Source organism: Panicum virgatum, chromosome 5K (assembly GCF_016808335.1).
Source record: "Panicum virgatum strain AP13 chromosome 5K, P.virgatum_v5, whole genome shotgun sequence".
Taxonomy (NCBI): Eukaryota; Viridiplantae; Streptophyta; class Magnoliopsida; order Poales; family Poaceae; genus Panicum; species Panicum virgatum.
The window spans coordinates 34,349,990-34,375,953 of NC_053140.1; the positions used below are offsets into that span (position 1 = coordinate 34,349,990).

The 25,964-nt window shown below is 53.5% G+C and overlaps 1 protein-coding gene across 1 annotated transcript; it reads right to left on the reverse strand.

Moving 5' to 3' along the window:
• Positions 1–373: 373 nt before the first annotated feature.
• LOC120709868 (delta(8)-fatty-acid desaturase 2-like) lies at positions 374–919 on the reverse strand. Its single transcript, XM_039995504.1, has one exon. It carries the CDS (start codon positions 917–919, stop codon positions 374–376), a length of 546 nt encoding a protein of 181 aa, XP_039851438.1.
• Positions 920–25,964: the final 25,045 nt, after the last annotated feature.

The window sequence follows — 25,964 nt, forward strand, 5'->3', positions numbered from 1 at the left end:
TGAGGGGAGTTGTTGTGGTTCGTGGAGGTGATTGTCACGGATATTCCTGGCAATGGATTGGATTAGATCCAAATCCAATTAGACTTTTGCTCTTGGATTCAACTGAATTTGGATCCATTTGGATATGGATATCCATTTGCTTTAGATCAATTAGGATTGAATTCTATTGGATAGAGAAGAGAGAGAATAATTCAAATGCTATTGGACTGAGCAGACTACCATGTACGCGTATGTCTCTCCCCCGCCACCGCGCCGCCCGCGTGTCGCTCCTCCGCCGCCGCGCAGAGCTCTCCGAGCCGCCGTGCATCCCTCTCCCGTCGCCGTGCGCTCGCTCCCGGGGGCCGCGCGGAGCTCTCCCGGCCGCTGCATGGAGCTATCCCGGCCGCCGCGCATCGCTCTTGGCCGCCGCGCGGAGCTGCACGGCGACGAGCTGCACGGCGCGGTTGAGCGCCTTGCTCCGAATGACGACGTAGTGGCCCGAGTCGTGGCCGAGGAAGCCCGACTGCATCCAGAGGAAGCCCAGCATGACGGCGGCCGCCATGTGCGCGGCGGCGCTGGCGGTGGCGAGCACGAGCCAGACGGCGCCGGCGAGCAGCGCGGCCATGGCGCAGAGCGAGGCGGCGCAGCCGTGGCCCTTGCGGTCGAAGAGCCCCGCGCGGGCGAGCTCGGCGGCGAGGCGGCGGTAGTCGCGGGACACCTCGGAGACGCGGTAGTCGGCGAGCGTGGCGACGCGGTGGCGGTCGAGGACCCGCCACGCGGAGGCCGGGTGGTACGCGACGAAGGCGTCCGTCACGTCCTGCCCGCCCAGGCTGAGCAGCGGGAGGTCGCCGCCCGGGTGGCGCGGCAGCCACGCCGTGACGTCGTAGACCTTCCCCTGCACCGCCACCCACAGGTCGCCCTCGGAGCTGTGCTTGGCCATCTCCGCCGACGTCACGTGCCTTTCCTCCCGGGCTCGCCTGCTTGTCGGCGGCGCCATTCACCGCCACCATTGCTGCCGCTGCCGCTGCCGCCCCGATCACGGCTCACGATGTGTTCACGACCAACCAATCTAATCAGCAGCCGCGCATCCCCAGCAGCGGACGATGCAATGCTGGTAGATTAGATCTGCGCGGGGCAATGCGATGCAATGCGGCGAGGATTTAGGAGGAGTGCGGGAGTGCGAGATGATTATCGGGCCCTCCACCGCGGCCGCCGCCGCGCTTGCCGTCTACTCCTATTGGGAAGGAGGGAGATGGGCAGATGGGATTGGTTGGAGTCCTCGGAGAGCGGGAGAGCAGGGGAAGGGAGGTGGTTTCTGTTTGGATCGCAGCGAGGCTTTGACCGCTTCGACGAGAAGGAGAGCGCGTGGGTTGGGGACCAGCGGACCCAGCCGAATCGGATCGGCGGCGGCGGACAGCTAGGCGGGCCACACGGTGTGGCCAGCTAGACCCACCACCGACGCACAGGTGTGGCAGGGGTAATTTTGCTCCTCAACACCCTACGATGTTAGACTTTTGTGACTGGACACTATTTAATTTTTCCTTTATTGTTGGACACTATTTAAGTGTACATCTTTGCTACCGGACACAACAGTCATTATAATATTTATTTTGAAGAGAAAGGACGGAGAAAAGTTTTAAAATGACCAAATTACCCCCGACTCATAACGCTAACCTGTTCAACCCAGACGGCCCCACCCGTCGCTTCCCCACACCCGCCCGACCCAAGTAGCGCCGCCGCCGCCCTCGACACCTAGCGCCCGCCGCCGCCTCCTCCCTCGAAGCCGCCATGCACAGTGGTGAGGCAGTACCTTGGCATACCGGCAATAAAGACGATGACGGCGAGGCCCATCACGCCTGCGCCTGCGCCGGCGCCGAACCCCCTGTTCCAGCCCTTGAATTGCTGGATATACACAACACCGTGACGATGATGGCGCCGCCGGTGCAGAGGCTACGCAACAGCCAGTTGAGCCCACTGTGTTGAGCTCGAGGTCGTAGCCGTCGAACTCGAGGAGGTTGGCGATGGCCGCGATGAGGCTGGTCTTGCCGGTGCCCGGCGGGCTGCGGAGCAACTACCCAAGGCGTAGTGCTCCCGCCGGCGCACGAAGCGGAGTAGGTCGGCGCAGATGCCATCGCAGAACGCCGGGAACTCAAGTGTTAGGCACCACTGCTGCCATCCGGTGCCGCCTCCCGGGGCCCCAAACCCGTCGCGCGGCCCGCTGAACGGCGTGTAGTGCACGGTGCCGCCACCGCCCGGTGCCTTTGTGCTCCGCGACGTCCACTGCACGCGGATGTCCTGGAACGTGTGTCGCGCGTAGCGTGGTCGTCGAGGAGCGATGCAGGGCTCCAGCGCCATCCCGACGTACCCAATGGGCGGCTCGTCTGGCGCCCGGACGGATGAGCAATCGGTGAGACGACGACGACGTTGGCGCGAAGCGCCCTCACGACTCCGACCCGGCGCCGCACAACGGGGGGGGGGGGCGGCAGCAGCTGTCGCGGCAGCTCAACCTGCCCGGCGGCGCGGCAGCCTGTCGCAGGTGGCGAACGGCGGTCAGGGGGTGGCTGGCAGTGGGTGGGGACAGGTGGAACGGGAGGGAGGGATCGAATGGATAGGATAAGATCCGGGTAGTTTAGTCTTTCTTTTAATTCTACTATTTATTTAATTAGAAAATGAATATTATAATGCATATAGTGTTTTGTAGCAAATATACAAATTTGAAGGGTGTCCACTGATAAATACATATTTTAGTACTGTCCATCAGCAAATATCAACATTAAAGAATGTCCAATAGCAAATTTACCCGTGTGGCAGACTGCAGGCACAGCAGACAACACAGGCTGGGCCGTTGGTGCGGCGCATGCCGAGTTGCCAGCAAGCCCGTTGCCAGTTTGCCACGCCCGTTGCTTTGCGCACGCAGATTTGATTTCTGGTGGCAGAATCTAAAAAAAAAATTTCTGGGGGCAGCCGTTTCAATGGGCTTTGACATGGAGCTGCCGAGAACGGCACGGCGAGCACAAATCCAACGAAAAAATTGCAATATTAGGACTGCAAACACTGACCACTCGTGAATTTGCTACTCTCAGTGAATAACACGGTGGGACTATCTGTGCCTATGAAATGTGCGGCCAATGGCAAAACTGTAAGGGCCAATGTTTGCGGCCCCATTTTTGCAAATTTCTCGAATCCAACGGAGGAAGAAGACCACGTCCACATGCATCACCGGCGGTGCTTTCAAGCAAAGCTCACCGATGCTCGATCGAGAAACAGAGACTCAAATTCCGTTGCAACAAAGGAACATGCGCTTTGCATCACATAGGAGAATTTTAAGATGCTGCCATATTAGTGCCATGCATCAGCCTAGCGCGAACGTTATGCCCTGCTTTTGCACCTACTCGCCTGCGGGGGCGCGTCGCCGCTTCAGTACCAGGCACTCAAATTCCCCTCTCCTTCACAACACACACGGACGCAAGCTCCCAAGGACGCAACGAGTCCCGTGCGTCGGGCCACCAGCAGGGAGCTGCCCCGGCCGTGCATAACCGCTTCGTCACCGCGCGTGGCTGCACCGGGACCCGCGAGGGAGCTGCCTCGGCCGCGCGTGACCCCTCCTCCGCCGCGTGTGGTAGTTGGCATCATGGAACCAACACGATGCAAGTCACCTCTCGCCCTGACTTTGGGTTAACGAAAGCCAAGAGAGAAGAGACGCTTGACCGCGAGACCACGAAAATGCCACATCTGCTGCAACGAAACCTTTTGAATTTTTGATACTACAATACAAAGAAGCGTTTTCATTTGTTCTGGGTCTTTTTGTAGAGGTTTGAATTCTGCAATGGAGCTTCCAAAAATTTCTTTCCGAGTCAATTTTCTCAACGGGCTGCTCTTTTTTATTTCTTTAAATTTTTATCTATTGTTTCGAAAGTTACGATTTCGAATTCTCTCTTATTTTTTATTTTTTATTATATTGATGTTTTATCACATTGCTTTTTTTTATGATGTATTCCCCTAGAGATGGAAAATTTGTCCAGCTGATTTTATTAATTTGCAAATTGTATTATTTGGTCTACGTACCGGAACTGATAACATTCGAGATTATGCAGGATTATACACAAAAAATCCTTTTTTGGCTCTCTCTTTAGCACTATTTCTCCTTCAAAATAACTGACATAATTTTTTATTTTTCCTGAACAGAAAAATAAATGAAAAAGAAAGGAGGTAGATTTTTTTTGATTTATGGTTAAAGAAGAAAAACAAGAAAACAGGGTTCTGTTGAATTTTAAGTATTCAGTTTCACCAATGATTTAAAATCGAAGGTAGAAAATGTTGGAATTATGGGCTTGACCCATTTATTCTAATCAATACAATAAAAGAATTTAAAGCCCACTATTAAATGCTAGGGAATCAATTGCATAATTCCGTACCGGGATTTGAGGATGATCTCAACCGACTTAAAGGGTGGACTTCATGTACACTACTTGTGAAGCCGGTAAGAGGAGGTCGGTGAACCACATGCGCGCGCGCTCGCTCGCCTAGCCAGACCGGGCCGAGGCCGTGGGCGAGGCGCAGACGGACAGACGGACGGACGAACGAACGGTGCGGTGCGATGTGATGTGCTGAGATGAGAAGAACGTTTTGCTGTTAAGAGCATTAAAACAGAGAATAAATGTTGATAGTAATGACTGGAGAATCACACCAGTAACTGCCGCTCATTAAAGCTCTTTACGACGTCCAGGTTCGTTGAACCTGAGGCACCTCCACACCTATATAAACCACTCCTTCCTCCTCTCATCAACACACACTTCAGCACTTGATCCAGGTACTCCTGCTTAGGATACCTCTCCCTTCTCCCTCTGCTGCTTTCTGCCGTTCCCATCGCTAGTGCTGCGCGCACAGCTCTAGCGAGAGCAGGCCTCCGGAACCTCTGCTCGCTGAAGGTCCTGCACGGGACGCGGGCAATCAAGTTTTTGGGGAGCGTCTTGACGCGACTGCTCGCTCCCTGATCGACTACTTCGTCTACTTCCCGGCGTGAACGAACGACTACTTTGTCTACTTCCCGGCGTGAACGAACGACTACTTCGTCTGCTTCCTGGTGACCGTTCGTGGGACTGCACTGCGAACCTCTTCCTGCATCGACATCGTTCGGCTACTTCAGGCAAGGCCAGTTGAATAGCATGTCTATTCCAGCTGGTAACGGCGCAACCGGTGCCTCCGGCACTAGTCCCGCCTTGGGGTACACTCTAAACCTATTCTGGTTTAACTTTTTGTTCATGCTTATTAGTAAGAATAATATGAACACATGCACATATCTTATTCACACATTATCACTCATTTATGCCATGAAATTGCTAGTAATATTTGGAATTAAAATATACCGAAAATTGCCTAGTTATCTAACAATCCAAAAACCTGAATTTGTTAATAGGCTTTCGGTATGTAGCTTTGCTGCATCAATCAAATCACCACCTTTTGATGGTTCAAATTACAAACGTTGGCAAGAGTGGCTTATACTATGGTTAACAATATCGAGAGTGTTCCATGTAAAAGAGGGTAAGCCTGAACAGTTCACTCCAGAGGAAGGGAGTGTGTTCGATGAGGCTGATACCCTCTTTCGAGGCTTGGTCATTAGTGTTCTCGGTGAAAACCTAGTGGATTCCTATGTCCGGCTGCCAACTGGAAAAGCGTTGTGGGATGCTCTTGAGGCTCAATATGGAGTGTCTGACGCCGGCAGTGAGTTGTATACGATGGAGCAGTTCCTTGAATATAGGATGGTCGAAGACCGTTCTGTGGTGGAACAGGCTCATGAAATACATAATCTGGCAAAATATCTCAAAAATTGTAGTAAAGAGTCCCCATGTGTGTTACCCAATAAGTTTGTGGCCGGAGGTATTATCTCTAAGCTGCCACCTTCTTGGAGAGACTTTGCTACTTCTCTAAAACACAAGAGACAAGAATTCACCATAAATGGACTCATAGGGACTCTTGATGTTGAGGAGAAGGCGAGAGCAAAGGACATGCATAGGAAAGGAGTTGTTGGTGCTTCTAGCGCCAATCTTGTTCAGAAGAACAACTCCCACAAGAACAAGAAAAAGCCACCGCAAAACTAACCAAAGACTAAACAGACAACCACCTTTAAGAAGAAGAAGAAGAAAGGAGCTTGCTATGTGTGTGCTAGTACGGAATACTTTGCTACAAAGTGTCCGAACCGCAAAGGCAACGACTCCGCCAACATGGTCATTAGCGAGCCTGGAGGAACATCGGGGTACGGTAATTTATTACCTACAGCTCTTTCAGTTTTTTGTTCACCTGAATGGTGGGTTGACACTGGTGCTAATATTCATGTTTGTGTTGATGCTTCTTTGTTTTCTTCTTACCAAGACGGCGGAACTTCCTACTTGCTGATGGGGAACGGATCGCATGCGTGTGTTCTTGGTGTTGGTACGGTAAATCTGAAGTTTACTTCGGGGAAGACCGTGCAGCTGAAGAACGTGCAGCATGTCCCCACCATCAAGAAGAATCTAGTCAGCGGCTCTCTACTGTGTAGAGATGGTTTTAAATTAGTCTTTGAGTCCAATAAATGTATCTTGTCTAAATTTGATACTTTTGTTGGAAAAGGTTATGAAAGCGGAGTCTTGTTCCGTCTTTCTTTGTCAGATATTTGTAATAAAGTTGCATACAATGTTATTAACGTTGATGAAACAAATGTTTGGCATTCGAGGCTTTGTCACGTTAATTTTGGTTGTATGATGCGCTTAGCTAATTTGAGTTTAATTCCAAAGTTTACTTTTGTCAAAAATTCTAAGTGTCATGTATGTGTTGAATCAAAACAAACTCGCAAGCCTCATAAGGCTGCGGAGGCGAGGAGCTTGGCACCCTTAGAATTAATTCATTCTGATTTGTGCGAAATGAATGGAGTGTTGACAAAAGATGGTAAAAGATATTTCATGACTTTGATTGATGACAGTACTAGATTTTGTTACATCTATTTGTTGAAGTCAAAAGATGAAGCTCTACACTACTTTAAAATCTATAAAGTTGAAGTAGAAAACCAACTTGAGAGAAAGATCAAAAGTGTTAGGTCAGATCGTGGTGGTGAGTACTTCTCAAATTTATTTACTTTATTCTTCGAGGAACATGGTATTATTCATGAGAGGACACCTCCCTATTTACCTCAGTCAAATGGGGTTGCCGAAAGAAAGAACCGCACTCTAACGGATTTGGTTAACGCCATGTTAGATACAGCGGGACTTTCCAAGGAATGGTGGGGTGAGGCTATATTGACTGCATGTCATGTCCTAAACTGTGTTCCTACAAAGAATAAAGAGATAACACCATTCGAGGAATGGGAGAAGAAAAGGCCAACACTTTCATACTTACGTACATGGGGTTGTTTGGCAAAATGAGTGTGCCAATAACCAAGAAACGTAAGTTTGGACCTAAAACTATGGATTGTATCTTTCTAGGTTATGCTATTCATAGCGTTGGGTATAGATTTTTAATAGTAAAATCTGGAGTACCTGACATGCATGTTGGTACTATAATGGAGTCCAGAGATGCTATATTTTTTGAGAACATTTTTCATATGAGAGATGAAACAAGTTCATCTAGGCAAGAATTCATCGAGGATGATAGCTCTGCTGAGCCGATAGAACACAATGAAAACACACTTGTGGAAAATCCTGAGGAGGATAACAATGATGCTCCAAGAAAGAGCAAGAGACAAAGGACTGTAAAGTCTTTTGGTGATGATTTCATTGTATACCTCATAGATGATATACCAAGAATCATTGAAGAGGCATATTCATCTCCTGATGCTGACTATTGGAAGGAAGCAGTGAGGAGTGAGATGGATTCTATTATGTCTAATGGAACCTGGGAGGTCGTTGAACGTCCTTATGGATATAAACCGGTTGGATGCAAGTGGGTGTTCAAGAAAAAGCTTAGGCCAGATGGTACTATTGAAAAGTACAAGGCTAGGCTTGTGGCCAAGGGTTATACCAAAAAAGAAGGAGAAGATTTCTTTGACACTTATTCACCAGTTGCCCGATTGACCACAATTCGAGTGTTACTTTCCCTGGCAGCCTCTTATGGTCTTCTCGTTCATCAGATGGACGTTAAGACGGCTTTCCTCATTGGAGAATTAGAAGAGGAGATCTATATGGATTAGCCGGATGAGTTTGTATCAAAGGGTTAAGAAGGAATGATTTGTAAGTTGTTGAAATCTTTATATGGTCTCAAGCAAGCGCCTAAGCAGTGGCATGAAAAGTTCGACAGAACTTTGACGTCTGCTGGCTTTGTTGTGAACGAAGCTGACAAATGTGTGTACTATCGCTATGGTGGGGCTGAAGGAGTGATTTTGTGCTTGTATGTGGATGACATACTGATCTTTGGCACTAGCCTTAATGTGATTAAGGAAGTCAAAGAGTTTTTATCTCAAAGTGTTGAGATAAAGGATCTGGGAGAAGCTGATGTTATCCTTAATATAAAGCTGGTAAAAGAGAGCAATGGTGGGGTGATTCTTACACAGTCTCACTATGCAGAGAAGGTGTTAAGTCGCTTTGGTTATAGCGACTATAAACCTGTCTCAACACCGTATGATGCCAGTTTAATTCTTAGGAAGAACAAAAGGATAATGCGAGATCAGCTGAGATATTCTCAGATCATTGGTTCATTGATGTATTTAGCTAGTGCTACAAGACCTGACATCTTGTTTGCTGTAAGCAAACTAAGCTAGTTTGTTTCAAACCCGGGAGATGATCATTGGAAGGTTCTTGAAAGAGTAATGCGCTATCTAAAGAGGACAATGAACTATGGAATTCACTACACCGGGTACCCAAGGGTACTAGAAGGGTATAGTGATTCAAACTGGATTTCTGATGCTGATGAGATAAAGGCCACAAGTGGATATGTGTTTACACTTGGTGGTGGAGCTATTTCCTGGAAGTCTTGCAAGCAGACCATCTTAACGAGGTCATCTATGGAAGCAAAACTCACAGCATTAGATACTTCCAATGTTGAGGCTGAGTGGCTTCGTGAGCTCCTTATGGACTTGCCGATAGTTGAAAAACCGATACCGGCAATTCTAATGAACTGTGACAATCAAACCGATAGTCTCTGTCAAATACTGGTACATCAATGAGGGAATGAGGGCATTTCTAGTGTGGCTTGAATTTCTTGGTGGGGATTGTTGGAATTATGGGCTTGACCCATTTATTCTAATCAATACAATAAAATAATTTAAAGCCCACTATTAAATGCTAGGGAATCAATTGCTTAATTCCGTACCGGGATTTGAGGAGGATCTCAACCGACTTAAAGGGTGGACTTCATGTACACCACTTGTGAAGCCGGTAAGAGGAGGTCGGTGAACCACGCGCGCACGCTCGCTCGCCTCGCCTCGCCGAGGCCGAGGCTAAGGCCAAGGCCAAGGCCGTGGGCATGGCGAGGCGCGGCCGGCCGGACGGGCGGTGCGGTGCACGTGCGCGGCCGGACATGACATGCAGGTGCGGTGCGACGTGATGTGCTGAGATGAGAAGAACATTTTGCTGTTAAGAGCATTAAAACAGAGAATAAACGTTGACAGTAATGACTGGAGAATCACACCAGTAACTGCCACTCATCAAAGCTCTTTACGACGTCCAGGTTAGTTGAACCTGAGGCACCTCCACGCCTATATAAACCATCCATTCCTCCTCTCATCAACACACACTTCAGCACTTGATCCAGGTACTCCTGTTTAGGAGACCTCTCCCTTCTCCCTCTGCTGCTTTCTGCCGTTCCCATCGCTAATGCTGCACGCACAGCTCTAGCGAGAGAAGGCCTCTGGAACCTCTGCTGGCTGAAGGTCCTGCACGGGACGCGGGCAATCAGATTTTTGGGGAGCGTCTTGATGCGACTGCTCGCTCCCTGATCGACTACTTCGTATACTTCCCGGCGTGAACGAACTACTACTTCGTCTACTTCCCGGCGTGAACGAACGACTACTTCGTCTACTTCCTGGCGTGAACAAACGACTACTTCGTCTGCTTCTTGGTGACCGTTCGTGGGTCTGCACTGCGAACCTCTTCCTGCGTTGACATCGTTCGGCTACTTCAGGCAAGGCCAGTCGAATAGCATGTCCATTCCAGCTGGTAACGGCGCAACCGGTGCCTCCGGCACTGGTCCCGCCTTGGGGTACACTCTAAACCTATTCTGGTTTAACTTTTTGTTCATGCTTATTAGTAAGAATAACATGAACACATGCACATATCTTATTCACACATTATCACTCATTTATGCCATGAAATTGCTAGTAATATTTGGAATTAAAATATACCGAAAATTACCTAGTTATCTAACAGAAAAAAGGGATATAATGAAATTTTTGATTTGATCTTCTTACCTAAATTATTTGATTAATGGATCAACAACCAAACCACCCATTTTATGGGAATGGACCACTTGTCTTGGCCGCCGCCCTTCACGCACAGACGGTGCTCACATGGGTCAGTAGTGGAGCTAGGCTAAAGGATCCTAGCTGAGATAGGCCTGGCTTAGGTGCTTGGGCAGGTAACCAAACACCACGAGGCTGCATTACGCAAGCCTATTCAGGCCTAAACCAGAGAACCAAACGCACTGAAGGAGAAGAAAAAGATTGGAATATTCCCTGGTAAACTTTTTTTAGGAAAGTCCTAGTAAACTTTTCAAGTCATTACATGCCGTCCGGCCTTAAACTACTCCGGCATACTGACAGACCCTCAATTAACCGTAGGCTCTGGAGACTTCTCCATGGGCCCATCAGATTTGACATTGGGCCAACCTTGGACCGTCAGTGCAGTGAGTTTTGTATACTTTTCTAGCCTTTTTCTATATTGTGGTGATGAACATCAGTGCTGAGAACGTTCATGTGCTTCCACCCCTTCCCGTGTTCCCATGCTCCCATTTCCAAAAAAAAGTGCACAAAAAAGGTCAACCAAAACTATGAATGGATAGAAGATGTAAAGATGCATGCTCATGCAAAATTTAGGGATGAAAAGAATTTTGTGCAAGAAGAAACAAAAAGGACAAAAATCATCCTGTTAATAGGTGTGGGGTGTGAATTTTGCATAAACAGTGCACCCAACCCAATAAACATATGGTTTTTCTTTTTAGTTTTTCCTTGCACAAACTTATGTTTGTTCTCAAATTTTATATGAGCATGCAGTTCCCATCATCTACCTATTAATATTTTTGGATTATTTTTTCATGCACATTTTGATGTGCCTTTTGAAATTGGGAGCAGGGAGGATGGGAGATGCTCTCCATCAGTGATGCCAGCTCATTCTTGCTTCCAGTTGGATTTCATTCCAGCTTAGGCCTCGTTCAGTTGCAGCTGGATCGGGCCATTCCGAGGATGTTCCAGGTGGATGATGCCAGCCTGGATCGAAACTGGGTGCGATTTGGATGGCCCATTCATTTCGGCCTAGCTCGGAATGGAAACCGACACGGATCGGCGTTTTCGCCCCCACCATGGCCTGGAACGGAGCCGGAGCTCCCACCCTCCGAAACAGATCCTGCTAGGTGACACGAGCAAGGGAGAGAGGAGACGGTGCAACGACAATGCGAGGTGATGGTGCAGCTTCACGGCAGCGTGGCAGCTCAGTCGCGAGGTGACGACGAAGACGCGAGCTTCTCGCCGGTGATTCCCTCTCTCTCCCCTTCGCCCTCATCTTCTCTCCCTCCTCTGGGTTCTTGGATCTTGCCGGCGGTGGCATGCTCGTAGACCCAGACCCATGACCGTGGAGGCTGCCTTCGGGACGACGTGGAGCCGTTCAGGGTACAGTGGATTGGCAGGCCAGCACGGCGTGGAAGATCGCCGGGCACCGTGCTCCACTTCAGTTGCAATGCCAAGTCCAAGTTCTGGACCTAACGACCTCCATGCCTTCCGTGTCTAGCTAGTAGTAGTCTAGTACTAGTCCTCTGAGCTCAAATCCATAAAGTGCGGTGGATCAAGGTTTAGGAACAGCAGTTGCATTCAGTTTCTTGGGTTCCATCTAGTTCTGATTGTCTTGGGTTCCATCTAGTTCTGATTGACTGAACTACCCTCATCATGTATAGGTTGGCAATGATCGATCAATTCTTTACTAGTAGCTCCTCCATCCATTTGTGAATGTGAAAGTGGTCGGTTCTCTAGTCTAAGAGAGAGAGGGGATAAATTAGGCACTCTAAAAATCTTAAACTATAGCTCCAACTAATTTGCACAAAACTTAAATTAAAACAAGCTATTTAGATGTGCAACTAAGGTTCTTCTAGTGTGAAACTCCCATCCCAAAGGAGTTTTGCAACCTATAGCCAATTTTATCAGGATACTACTCTATGAAAGTAAAGATACAAGGATTGCAATATGAAATGCGGAAACTTAAAGGAGGGATGAGAGGAAGCAAACTCTCGACACGAAGATTTATCCCGTGGTTCAGATTGACACAAAGGCGCCCCTACATCCACGTTGTCGAAGCACTCACGAAGAGTATTGCTTCCGGCAACCAAGTCTCTTCCGTGAACACAATCACGGTCACCTTCATCTCGCTTTCTACTAAGAAGCTTGCCCACAAAGGAGAGGGGGTCTTCACGTCCCCCGTACAAGGTTGTCGTCACCGCTCCACACCAAGACGGAGGGTCGATGACATGTCGGCGAGCCACCAAATGCTCCAAGGGGCTGGCACACCGAAATATTTGTTGGTTCACTCTAGAACCAGTCACAAGACACAACAACTTGCTCTCACACTCTCTAAAGAGCTAATCTTAGCACTAACACTCACAAAGCTTGTGCTAAGCCTAAGAATGTGATATATTTGTACTTGGATGGCTTGGAGGTGTTCTTGGATGTGTATGAGGCTTCTAGTAACTCCAGCAAGTTTCAAATGGCTGGGGGATGCCATTTATATAGGTCACCCACTCAAGAGAGCCATTACTAGCTGTTACTATGCAATACCTTTTGGAGTTGCTACCGGATCTCAAGAAGGCGGAGGTTCACCTTTCCAACTTTAAATGGTGCCGGAGGGATCTAAAAAACCACAAGTCACGACTCTAGTTATTGGCACTCGCCTCAATCGCCTCTAGCGCCCCAGTGACTTGGGAGCCTCTCTCCCTCTCCCGCACAAGCTTGTACCCCCTACTACAAGCACCCCGGTGCAAGAAAATACAGTACCCCTTTCCCTACTGGACGTACGGCCTCATTGGCCGGAACCAGGATAACCCCGGAGTCACTGTGTTTTCCCTTGCATCAACCATCCAGAGACTAGGGCACACACCATTATTACTAATTGGTGCTAGACCACGAGGTCCGGACACTGACAATTGGCGCGCCAGGTAGGGACTCGCTGCGTGACAATCATCCTCTATTCCTGTTCGATCTCTAGATGGCGGACATGTCAAGACGGTTCCCGGCGGGCACATCGGACCCTTTCCCGGCAGGCACCGTGATCTGGTTCGGGAGTCTTGAGTTCAGGGCAACCGGCAATGGTTACCTCATGGAGCTCCTCTCGCCCAGGATCAACCCCGACGCTCCAGCGCCACAACCCCGGCACCGAAGGCGCTCGGGTCAGCGCGCGCGACAAGCTTGCATGGAATGGCGCAGGGTGGCACGCCCTAGCTCCCCCACGTGGGTCGAAGCTAGCGTGCCACAAACCGACGCCGCGGTGGGGAACGCCACCACTTCATCATCAAAGCCACCTGCGACGCTGACAGGGGGAGGCGCGTCTAGGCCGCCGCTCTACCCTTACGGGATGTCATCTTCCGCCGCGACTTATGCGTCCACTGTCAGCACCAACATGAGCGCGTACGAGGACCTGTCAAGGCATCACTTGCTCTCGGCTCGCAACCTCATCACATCAACACCTGACAGCTCATACCCCGACTCTGCGAACGAGGGGTCTGTCCTCGTACAGGATCGCGTGAGCCCGGAGTGGGATTACTCCGGGATCCGAGATCTTGGAGCTTTCTTGTCGTTTCAGGCAACGGCAGACTATTGCCTCACCTGTTCCGACGACTCTAGCGAGGGGGACTACGACCCGACTCGGGAGTGCTTCGTCGCTGTGCTAGGAGAGCACAACGGCGAAGATGACGATGATGCCGCGGCAGACGCAGTTCACGCAGCGACGGCCATGGTAGGAGCAACTGCAGCACCTGGGATTGCCCAGGGCCAGCCAGAAGATCACCGCTGTAGCACTCCTAATCCGTGCCATGCCCGAGCCATCTATGCCCGAGGGTCGCAGCCTGCGCAAAGAGGCACAAGTGTTCCTCGAGGATGCTGCAGTGCAGCAGGCCGAGAGTTCTACGTCTCGAATGCGCTTGGTGACCTCGGCGAGAGCTGATGGGGCGGCACATCAGCCCCATGAGGCCTCAGTGCACAAGCCACCGGTGAACGAGGCGAGGGCACCCACGGTGCACGATCGTGTCAAGTTGACTCCCGTAAAGGATCGACTTCGGGACACGCGCGGCTATGCCCACGACGGCGACGCTCGCAACATCCTAAACCAGAAGAAGAAGGACGGTGCCGCTCACAGCTACCACTCTCGACGTGGTGGACGCTACGACTGCAAGGAGGATATGAGCCCATCACCAAAGCCTCCGGGCACCCATGTGTTCAGCCGGGAGATCCGCGCTGCTCCTCCCCCCCACGCTTTCGGCAGCCCACCACACTCACCAAGTACCCGGGAGAGATGGATCCCGGGCTCTGGCTCAATGACTACCGCCTAGCATGCCAGCTGGACAGCGCGACTGATGATGCCGTCATCATCCGCAACCATCCTCTACACCTCGCGAATTCCGCACGCACCTGGCTAGAGCATCTTCCTGCCAACCAGACCCACAACTGGTCTGACCTAGTCAAGACCTTCATGGGCAACTTCCAGGGCACGTACATGCGTCCTGGGAACTCTTGAGATCTCTGAGGGTGCCGTCAGCAACCCGACGAGCCCTTGCGGGATTACATCCGACGCTTTTCCAAGCAGTGCACTGAGCTCCCTAGTGTCAAGGACTTCGAAGTCATTAGTGCCTTTTATTTGGGCACGACATGTAGGGATCTCGTGCGCGAGTTGGGACGGAACCCTCCTTCTAGCGCAAACGAGCTGTTCTACATAGCAACCAACTTCGCCTCTGGCGAAGAGGCGGTCAGTGCTATCTTCGACGGTGAGATGGGCAAGCGCAAGGGGGAGGCACCCGCGGAGGACAAAAAGGCCAAGAACAACCCGAAGAAGCCCAAACGGGGCAAGAGGGGCAAAAAGAAGGGTCCGCCAAACCAGCACGGCCAGGGGCAGGAGGAGGACTCCAATGATGGCCTCATTGTCACCCCTGACAGCAAAGGTCCTCGAGCCCCCTCGAGGCGGCGGCCTGTTCGACGACATGCTCAAGAAACCGTGTCCTTATCATAAGGGCAAGGTTGATCACACCCTCGATGAGTGACATGCTCTGCAAGTACTTCAACCGTCTCGGCCGTAAGGACGAGGCCAAGAAGGAGAAGGAAGAGGAAGGCAAGGGCGGCGACAGTTACCCCTCGATCGAGAACATGTTCTTCATCTTTGGCGGGCCAACGGCGAACATGACCGCTCGGCAGTGCAAGCGAGAGCGCCGAGAGGTCTTCTCCATCAACAAGGCTACGCCATCCTACCTCGACTGGTCGGGGGACACGATCTCCTTCAGCCGTGAAGACCACCCCAACTACATCTCGGATCCAGGTCTGTACCCGCTTGTCATGGATCCCATCATCGGCAACACCCGGTTCTCCAAGGTACTCATGGACGGAGGCAGCAGCCTCAACATCTTGTACACCCACTCGTTGAAGCTCATGGGGATCGGCTTGGACAAGCTGCGTCCCAGCGTGTCACTATTTTATGGCGTTGCACCAAGGAAGCGAGTCCATCTCCTCGGGCAGATCGACGTGCCTGTTTGTTTCGGCACGCCGGCTAACTTCCGAAGGGAGGTGCTCACCTTTGAGGTAGTGGGGTTTCGCGGAGCGTACCACGCCATACTAGGGCGGCCATGCTACGCCAAGTTCATGGCGGTCCACAACTACACCTACCTCAAGATGAAGATGCCGGGTCCGAAGGGCGTCATCACCGTCGGCCCGTCGTTTGAACATGCCTACGAGTGCGACGTCGAATGCGTCGAGCATGCCAAGGCTCAGTCGGAGGACGAGGCCCTCACAGCCACTCTGGATAAGATGGCAAGAGAAGCCATGGACTCCACGCACCGGCACATAGGCAATTTCGAACCTGCCGAGGGTATCAAGATGGTGCCCCTCGACCCGAGCCACCCCAATGACAAGGCGTTGAAGGTCAGCGCCGCCCTCGACAGCAAATAGGAAGTGGTGCTTGTCGATTTTCTCCATGCCAATGCAGACATGTTTATGTGGAGCCCCTCGGACATGCCTGGCATACCGAGGGAGGTCGCCGAGCACTCCCTTGACATCCGACCTAACTCCAAGCCGATGAAGCAGCGCCTGCGACGCTTTGACGAGCTCAAGCACCGGGAATCGGCGAGGAGCTGCAGAAGCTTCTGGCGGTCGGATTCATCAAGGAGGTATTTCATCCCGAGTGGCTAGCTAATCCTGTATTAGTTAAGCAAAAGAATGGAAATTGGAGGATGTGCGTAGATTATACAAGTTTAAACAAAGCATGTCCTAAAGTTCCCTTTTCTTTGCCACGAATTGATCAAATCATAGACTCAACTGCGGGATGTGAACTTTTATCCTTTCTTGATGCTTATTCCGGTTACCACCAAATAAAGATGAAAGAGTCCGACCAGCTCACGACTTCTTTTATCACTCCCTTCGGCATGTATTGCTATGTCATGATGCCATTTGGCCTTAGAAACACCAGGGCTACATACCAGTGATGTATGCTCCACGTGTTCGGGGACCATATCAGGCTGAATGTAGAAGCATATGTCGACGACATCATTGTAAAATCCTGGAAGACAGGCGACCTGGTAATCGATCTCAAGATCGCGTTCGATTGCCTAAGGGCCAAGGGGTTGAAACTCAATCCGGAAAAATGCGTGTTCGGGGTACCTCGAGGAATGCTTTTGGGCTTCATTGTCTCTCAATGAGGCATCGAACCCAACCCTGAGAAAGTCGAGGCCATCAGACGGATGGGCCGATTCGAGACTTGAAGGGGGTACAGAGGGTCATGGGCTGCCTGGCAGTCCTCAGCCGTTTCATCTCACGCCTCGGTGAGAAAGGCTTGCCTCTGTACCAACTCCTAAGGAAAACCGAGCACTTTTTATGGACCCCCGAGGCTCAGGAAGCCCTCGACAGGCTAAAGGCGTCACTTACTCATACCCCCATTCTGACACCACCGATAGACGACGAGCTCCTCTACCTATACGTTGCTGCGACGACCCAAGATGTCAGCGCGGTGATCGTTGTGGAAAGACAGGAGGAGGGACATGCTCTGCCTGTCCAACGGCCAGTGTACTACATCAGCAAAGTGTTGTCCGAGACCAAGACACGGTACCCACAGATCCAGAAGCTGCTATACGCAGTGGTCCTGGCTCGGCGCAAATTGCGCCACTACTTCGAGGCCCATCCTGTCACCGTGGTTTTGTCTTTCCCTTTGGGAGAGATAGTCCACAACAAGGAAGCCTCAGGTAGAATCGCCAAGTGGTCAGTGGAACTCATGGGAGAAACTCTCACTTACGCGCCTCGCAAGGCAATCAAGTCCCAAATCTTGGCCGACTTCGTCGCTGAGTGGACTGACATTCAGCTGCCCCCACCACAAATCCAAGCAGAATGCTGGACTATGTACTTCGATGGGTCGGTGATGAAGACCGGCGCGGGCGCCGGCCTCCTTTTCATCTCGCCCCTTGGAGTACACATGCGCTACATGATCCGTCTCTATTTCTCGGCATCCAACAACATGGCGGAGTACGAGGCCTTCCTTAGCGGCCTTTGCATTGCCATCGAGCTTGGCATCAAGCGCCTCGACGTGCGGGGCGATTCTCAACTCGTCATTGACCAAGTGATGAAGGAATCTAGCTGTCATGACTCTAAAATGGAGGCGTACTACAATGCAGTGCGCCGCCTCGAGGACAAGTTCGACGGTCTAGAACTTAATCACGTCCCGTGCAAGTACAACGAGGATGCGGACGAGCTAGCTAAGATTGCATCCGGGCGGACCACCGTACCCCCAAACATCTTCGCCCGCGACATTGCCAAACCCTCCGTCAAATTCAAGGATCCAGTGGAGCCGGGTGCCTCGCCCGCCGAGCCCTCGGACGGGAACCCCTCAGCAACCAAGACCGAGGACATGGAAATCAAGACCGAGACTCCCTCGGCGGACGAGGGCGAAGCAATGCAGATTGATGAGTCTCCGCTCCTGCAAGACTGGCATGACCAGTATCTCGACTGGATCAACTGAGAGGTTTTGCCCTCGGACCGCCCACAGGCGCGACGCGTCGCCAGGCGGGCCAAGTCCTTTGTCATGATCGATAGGGAGCTGTACAGGCGTAGCCCCTCGGGAGTCCTGCAATGTTGCATCCTCATCCTCGAGGGTTGGGAGCTGCCTCGAGACATCCATGCTGGGGTATGTGGCCATCACGCGGCGCCGCGCACCCTCGTGGGTAATGCGGTAGGGTTTTTACTGGCCAACTGCAGTCACCGACGCCATGGAGATCGTGCGGACTTGCGAAGGCTGCCAGTTTTACGCCCGTCAAATGCACCTTCCGGCTCATGTTCTTTCGCCGTGTGGGGACTGGACCTCATCGGACCACTGCAGAGAGCGCCCGGGGGCTACACCCACTTGTTGGTGGCGGTGGACAAGTTCTCCAAGTGGATCGAGGCTCAACCTATCACTAAGATAAAGTCCGAGCAAGCCGTACAGTTCTTCACCGATAGTCTACAGGTTCGGAGTCCCGAACTCGATCATCACGGACAACGACACCCAATTCACGGGAAAAAAGTTCTTGAGGTTCTGCGATGACTTCCACATACGGGTGGATTGGCCGGCTGTAGCGCACCCACAAACGAACGGCCAAGTAGAACGTGCCAATGGCATGATCCTACAAGGCCTCAAGCCAAGAATCTTCAACAAACTGAACAAGTTTGGCCAGAGATGGCTTACGGAGCTACCCTCGGTCATCTGGAGCCTAAGAACAACCCCGAGTCGAGCCACATGTTTCAGCCCATTCTTCCTAGTCTACGGCGCCGAGGCCATCCTCCCCACTGACCTGGAATACGGGTCCCCAAGGCTGAAATCCTATCAAGAGCGGCAGAACCAGCAAGCCCGTGAGGACTCGCTGGATCAGGTGGACGAGGCTCGAGACGTGGCGCTTCTACACTCAGCACATTACAAGCAGTCTCTGCGATGATACAAGGCGCAGAGAGTCTGACGTCGAGACCTCAACAAGGGAGACTTCGTGTTGAGACTTCAACAAGATAACCGATGGCGCCACAAGCTCACCCCGCCATGGGAAGGTCCATACATCATCACGGAAGTCCTCAAGCCCGGCACCTACAAGCTAGCTAACGAGAAGGGTGAAGTCTTCACCAACGTTTGGAACATTCAGCAGCTAGATCACTTCTATCCTTGAAATTCCAAGCTATTTGTACATGTTGCATACTCGCTTTTTAAGTTCCCGAGATAATAAAGAAGTATGCTTTACTTACAAAATCCTTGGGAGTCATTCGAACCCTCGGGGGGCTCGGATGTGCGCACAACACTGAGAGAGCCTCGGCTTTACCTTCGGCAAAGCTGAGCCTCCCTCGGGTGCTACAACGGGGGGAACCCCCAAATGGTCCCAAAAAGTCACGTTTTTTCCGAAAAATTTTTCGCACCCAAGTCTCTTGAACACTTAGAAAAATGGATGCAAGACGTAAACAACTCTGGTGCGGGACCGGCCGAGCCGTGGGACCGCATACGCCTCAGGAATATGGCATCCCCACTCACCTCCTGCGCCTAAGTAGTTTACAAACACGAAAAATCCTTGTAGAAGTTTATCAAAGCCGCACGCAAGAGCGCGAAAAAATAAGTAGAGAAAAAACGACACATAAATACACACGAAGGCCTCGAACGGCCATACTGTTAAGATTGCATTTCTGTTCATTACACAGAAAACAAAATCTGGACAAAATCCTAACCAATCTACTTTGGCCCCAGGGCCCAGGCTATCTACGGCTCGCCCTCCTCCTCATTGAGCCGGTCCTCCTCGTTGACCGCGGCGTCAGGGAAAAGGTCGCCTTTGAAAAGCCCGGCCAAGGTGGAGGCGGCACCTTCAGCACCTGCGTCGGACTGCTCCATAGCGTCGACCTTGGCGTCATCATCACCATCAAGGATGATGTAGCCTGTGGCCAACTGCTCGAAGTTGACGACGTAGTGCGTCGAGACCACGCCAAGGGCCTTCTGGACGCCGAGGCGGAGGGCGCCTTTGAGTCGCTCGGCATCCTGGTCCCCAAGAACCGCAGACGACTGACCATTGAGCTGCCCGACAGGCCGCCCACAACATCGGCTCCCTGGCACGGGGCTACGGCGGCTTCCTCCAAGTCCTCATAGTCCCTTTGCGCGGACGTATATGCGACTTGGTGGGCCTCCTTCGCCGTGGTCTCCTCCGCTACATCCTTCCGCAGCTCTGAGCAGAAACAAAGATAAGTCTCGACAAAACTAAGCAAACTGAACCTAATCTCAGCACTTACCCACGATGCGTTTCCTCCCCTGGTCTATCTCTGCCCGCACAGCCTTGAGGGCAGCCTCCGCGCTAAGGAGGGCATTCCCCTGCCCTTCGATAAGTGCGTCGTTCAGCGTGAGGCTAATGGCATGCGCCTTGAGGGTCCCCTCCTACTGCTGGCCCTGAGCCATGAGCGCCCTCACTTCCTCGCGCGGAGCGGCGATCTCCTACTGGGCCTCTTGGGCCCTCTGCTCGGCCGCCGCCCGCTACGCGTTGCGCTCGTTGTTGGCGCGGGCGAGCGTGAGCTCCAGATCATGGGCCCGTACCTCCATCCGGGACGCCTGGGTTGTGGCCTCATTCAGCCGTAAGCCCACGCTGGCGTTGGACCTCTCGAGCCAGTCTACTCGGGTGTACAATTGCGCCAGCTTGACGCTCTTGTCCCTCAACAAGGTCATCAGCTGCTGTGAACAAGGGACGTGAGCAAACAACGATGGCAAGGGGCGAACAATTGCAACTGAAAATGAACAGGAGCAGGAAGAGTACTTACCCGGTTGATGTGGTGCTGCTCCTACCAATGGAGCTGCACGATGCGCTGGAGGTCGGCGTTTATCACGCCGCCAAGATCAAGCTGCTCCTGCCAGATCTCTTCATCCTCATGCTCGGCAAGGACAAAATCCTCGAGGACGCCTCGCTACATGACCGCCCAGCTCGCCCCTCCGTCGGGCGGCCCAGAAGGACCAGCCCCGAGATCGCCCCCGGAACTAGCCGCAATCTGGCCACTGGTGCCGGCCTCGCCGAGCGCGGTGCTTGAGGCAACCACGCCAGAGCCCTCGGGTCGCGGCACCACCATCACCACCGGCTCCGCCGCCGGCATCACCACCGCCTCTCTCACCGGCTTCTCCGCCACCGTCGTTGCTCCGTCTCCCCTGGCCTCCGCGGGCTCTGGGATGGGGCCCGCTCTCTCCAACTGGCCGACGGGCCGCTCCGTCGCAGCCCCGTTGGTCCTCTCCTCTTCACTGGCGTCCGGCCGGGCGGCGTCTTCCACGCAACCTCGGCCGCCCTCCTCCTCGGTGCTCGGCCATGCTCCCTCTTCCGCGGCACGCCAACTGGTGTCGTCAGTACCTGACTGCGCTCGGGCCGTCGCGATCCTCCGAGCCATTGCCGCCCGGTATTCCTCGGCGATCTCCTCCACCGTCCAAGACCCTCCAGCTGGGGGTGGTGATGCCGTGCGCGGCGTAGCGGTCCTCCTCGACTTGAGGGACTTGAGTGGAGGAGTCGCGGTAACCTTCAAGCTAAGTCAAGAAAAAAGGGGGGAGGTCAAAACCAGCTGAAACAGAGATGTCAACTGTAAGCGGGAGAATAGGCGAAGAAATACTTACCCCGAGGCAGTGTATAGCTTAAGCTTCCTCGAGCTGCTCCTGGAAGCCCGTACCGGCCCGCCGGCCCCTGCCAGGTGGCCGACGGGCGGCGCGCTCAGGGCAGCCAGAGGCCTCGGCAGGAACACCCGCCCGTGGGTCCCCGCATCCGCCTGCGCAGGCGACCCCTCGCCAGTCGTCTGCACGTGCACGCCCTCACCCACCGGCGACGGGGGCTCGGTGCCGGCTCCTCGCCGAATCGGTGATTGACTGCCGATCGCTTCCATGTCGAGATCGGGCAGCATCGAGTAATCGACGTCGCCCGGTGCCGACGGCGAGGACCCCGGCTCCGACGTGGACTCGGGCATGGCGAGCGGCGACTCGCTCGTGCCCGATTCTCGTTCTCCCTGTCTTCCTTATCGTTCCTCTTCCCGTCGCGGCGCCGCTTCTCCGCATCCTTCCGCTCCTTCTGTGCCTCGGCGAAATGGCGGTTCACAGCTCGGACCTCAGGGAGCGGAGGGTCCGAGGTATACCCCTTGTGGCGCAATCCCTGCGAACGAGGCTCGGATTAGGAAAGGAAGACGATGCGAAACAACCAACATCGAGACACGACACTTACCACCTGCATGTACCCCTCGTCGGGGCACATCGCGATTCCCCAAAGATCGCCGAGGCCGCCTGGAGGCAGGCACACCGCTCGCGCCGCTCTCTGAGTGGCAACCTCATGGGAGAGTAATTCCGCCATGGTCTGGGTACCCTCAGATGGGGCCACCTCTGTCATCTTGAAGAGAGGAAGCTTCCTCTCCATGAGAGGAAGCACCCTCCGCCGATGAAAGTTGGTGATGACGATGGCCGTGGTCAGCCCCTTGTCCGCCAGGCGACACACCACGTCAGTGTACACCTTGAGCCTAGTCTAACACTCGGGGGGCGACACCCCGTACCCCGAGGCTTTCGACTTCTCCGTCAGGACCCTTCCGGTGTACGCCGGAAGCCGCCCATCGTCGTTGCGGAGGTAGAACCACGACCTGTCCCATTCGCGGTTGTTTGTCGTCATCGTGCAGGGGATGTAGAGGTCCTTCCTCGATCCCCGCAGAAGGAGCGTCAGGCCTCTGGCGTGAACGGGCCTCCTCACCCCCTACGAGATGGACTCGGTGTAGAGCTTACCCCGGAACAGGTGCCTCCACAAATCCCATTGCGCCGGGATCCCCAGATAGCCCTCGCAGATGGCGACGAAGACCGCCGCCTGCGAAATGGCGTTGGGGGCAAAGTTATGCAGCTCCACCCCGTAGTGGTGGCATAGTGCACGGACGAATCGGCCAGCGGGAAAGCTGAATCCCCGCTCGTGCAGACACGCTAGGCTGACGACGTAGCCGCTCGGGGCATTCGGCTCGGTCTCCGACCCCGGTGCAATCCACACCGGGCGCGTCGGGTCGGTGTTCACTGGCAAGAGCCCGGCGGCGACCAGTGTCTCCAGGTATGGCGTGTCGGTAGTGGACCGGCCCCAGGACACGGGATCGACCATCTTCACCGGATTCACTATGGCGAGGACGGAAGAAAAAGGGGGCGAGGAGACTTGAACGGGAAGAAGGTGCGCTCGCTACTCTCTCTTCTCTCTCACCTGTTTGCTCTGGAGCTTTGACGCAGAGCGGCGGAAGTGTGTGAAGGCAATGGCAAAGGTAAGCCGAGCGCACTCACCCGTGCCTCCGTATTTAACCACAACAGACGGGCAGATTCGCCGCGGCGGTTCCAAATCTACCGCATTAAATGTGGTAGATACCGCTGTCCCTGCAAACCGGTCCCCACGATCGCGGGAACCCGCGCGCAAGCATAGTAACTGTGGCAGGGCGGCTTTCGAAGCTGCGCAGGCGCCCTGTCACTAGCATCCCATCGCTCTGCGGCCGCCCGCGCCGTTCCGTCTGCCCGAGGACGCCGCCTCAAAAGGCGCGCCTGCTCCACATGCGTCAGGCCACGACGTGCCTTACTCCACGACTCCGCAACTTGCGCTGAAAAAAGTGACGGATTATTCTCCTGCGAGGGGGGGTCCCCTACCAACAAAGGAACCGCTATTCCGAGCCCGACTAATTAGGGGTTCGAGAGCTGGCCCGCCGAGGGTTCGACAGCCGCCCCAGATCGACAGACTCAGGGGCAACATGGGCATGCTCACACAAAGCCTAAGCCTCGAATGCGAGTTCGAGATGCCCTACGTTGTGTTCGAGTCCAGCCAAAGGGGGCTAGCATGAGGGATCCCATCGAGGGAGAGCATCGAGCCCTCAGACACAATTGGACGAGTCCGAGCCCTGCCTAGCGAACCTTTGCAAGCGCTTTATGGAACGTGTCTCCGGACCACGAGTCGACCCTCACCGAACGGGGCACGGGCGTTCACTCGAACTACCCGCTAATAGCTCACCGAAGCATCCATGACTCGCAACCCGGGCAAGGGTAGAATGGTTTGCTTCACCCCTCCTCCTTGCGGAAAGGCAGACCGAGGGTCGTAACAACAAGACGAGGGTTCCCCTGATCGCCCTCACATGGGCTTGGGCTCGGGAGCTCCTCGCAAGACCACGGCAAGAGTAGTACCCTCAAGTGAACCGGCTGCTGCCCGGTGGTGAAGTCCCATATGTCAAATGTGTCCCTACGCATGCTCGACGAGCTGTTTGAGTTGGTTCAACAGGGGCAAGGGTCGCCTTTTTAGCTGAAAAGAGCGCCGAAGCCGGCTGAAACGAATGCTGAATGACCAAACCACCTGATCAACCATACAAACATTATGCTCACAGCCCTTGGACGAGTGTTTCCACTCCTCTAAGGCCTCGAGGGCTACACCCGCGGGTGCGCTGACGTGCCCACATGGAGGAAACTTCACAAACTCAAGGGGCTAAACCCTTAGTCAACAAGCAAGAAGACAACCTACGCCAAAGAAATAGGAGGCTTTATTGATTTTTGCAAGTAAAAGATTCCAAAGGGTTACCGGCTCGAAGCCGTTAAAGGGTACAAACGCGTTGCCACCTAGGTGGCAATCTTCCCTGTCTTGGGGAGGAGCGACCACCGACCAAGGACACTGAGTCCTTGGCGGATATTTTGGCTGGGCTACGAGGAAAGAACGAGAAGCAATCTCCAGACCGTACAGTACCGAAGGGATGCCCTTCTCGCAAGCTTTCTTCTAGCCTCTCCTCCTCCGAAGACCTTGCGGGAGGTCAGGCTGGCGGATAGCACCCTCGACGCCATCTCCCTGAGAGCGACCTTGTCGCCGACAGGGACGGTGCGAAGAACAGTGACGAAGCCTGGCGCCAACGTCATGCCCGGGCACCTCGCCACCCCTTCAGGCTGGGGGACATCGTGGAAGCTGGCCTTCACGGGCCCGATGTTCTTCTGCTGATTCCACTGAAACTGAGGGATGGTGAGAACGCCTTCTCCAGCTATCGCCCGCCGCTCGCAAGCATTCTTCTAGCCTCAAGACCTAAGGAAACCGGACCACCCAGTCTGGGGGTCGACCATGGAAGATGGGAGGAGACATTGCGAGCAAGGGGAAAGCTAGAGACAGGAGCGGGGAGAACTGAAGAAGCAAGGGAGTCCCCAGACCCTTATTTATAGCCAAGAAAGGGCACCGAGTTTAACCCGTTGCGGGGGCAGAGCTTGGAGCGCCCGTGAAGGCGCAACGACCAACAAGCACAAGATGCCCTCAGTCGGCGTGTCACGGTGCGACCAGATGTGCAAGACCGAGCCCCCTGGGCACCGAGTGGCGCGGTATCGGCACTGGCTGCTGTCCTCGGTCAGTGTGTCGCGATGCGACCAGACGGGGTGAGACTGGACCCCTGGACGCCATGCAGTGCGGCGCCAGCGCTGGCCGCGGGGCAGCAAACGCCATCATGGCTCTGGCGCCCCAGCGCGCTGATGAGTCCCGTCACCAAAATAAAACAAGAGCGTGCGCGCCCCGGAGCCCTTTTGCAGTAAGCGTGTCACTCTCTGCGCGAGTTGTCAGGTCACGCACAGGCTCGGGGGGTTACATCATCAGGTGCGCTCGCGTAA

What these genes read in the sequence shown, in the direction of transcription:
- LOC120709868 (XM_039995504.1), bottom strand. Translation starts at nt 919, where the DNA reads ATGGCCAAGCACAGCTCCGAGGGCGACCTGTGGGTGGCGGTGCAGGGG.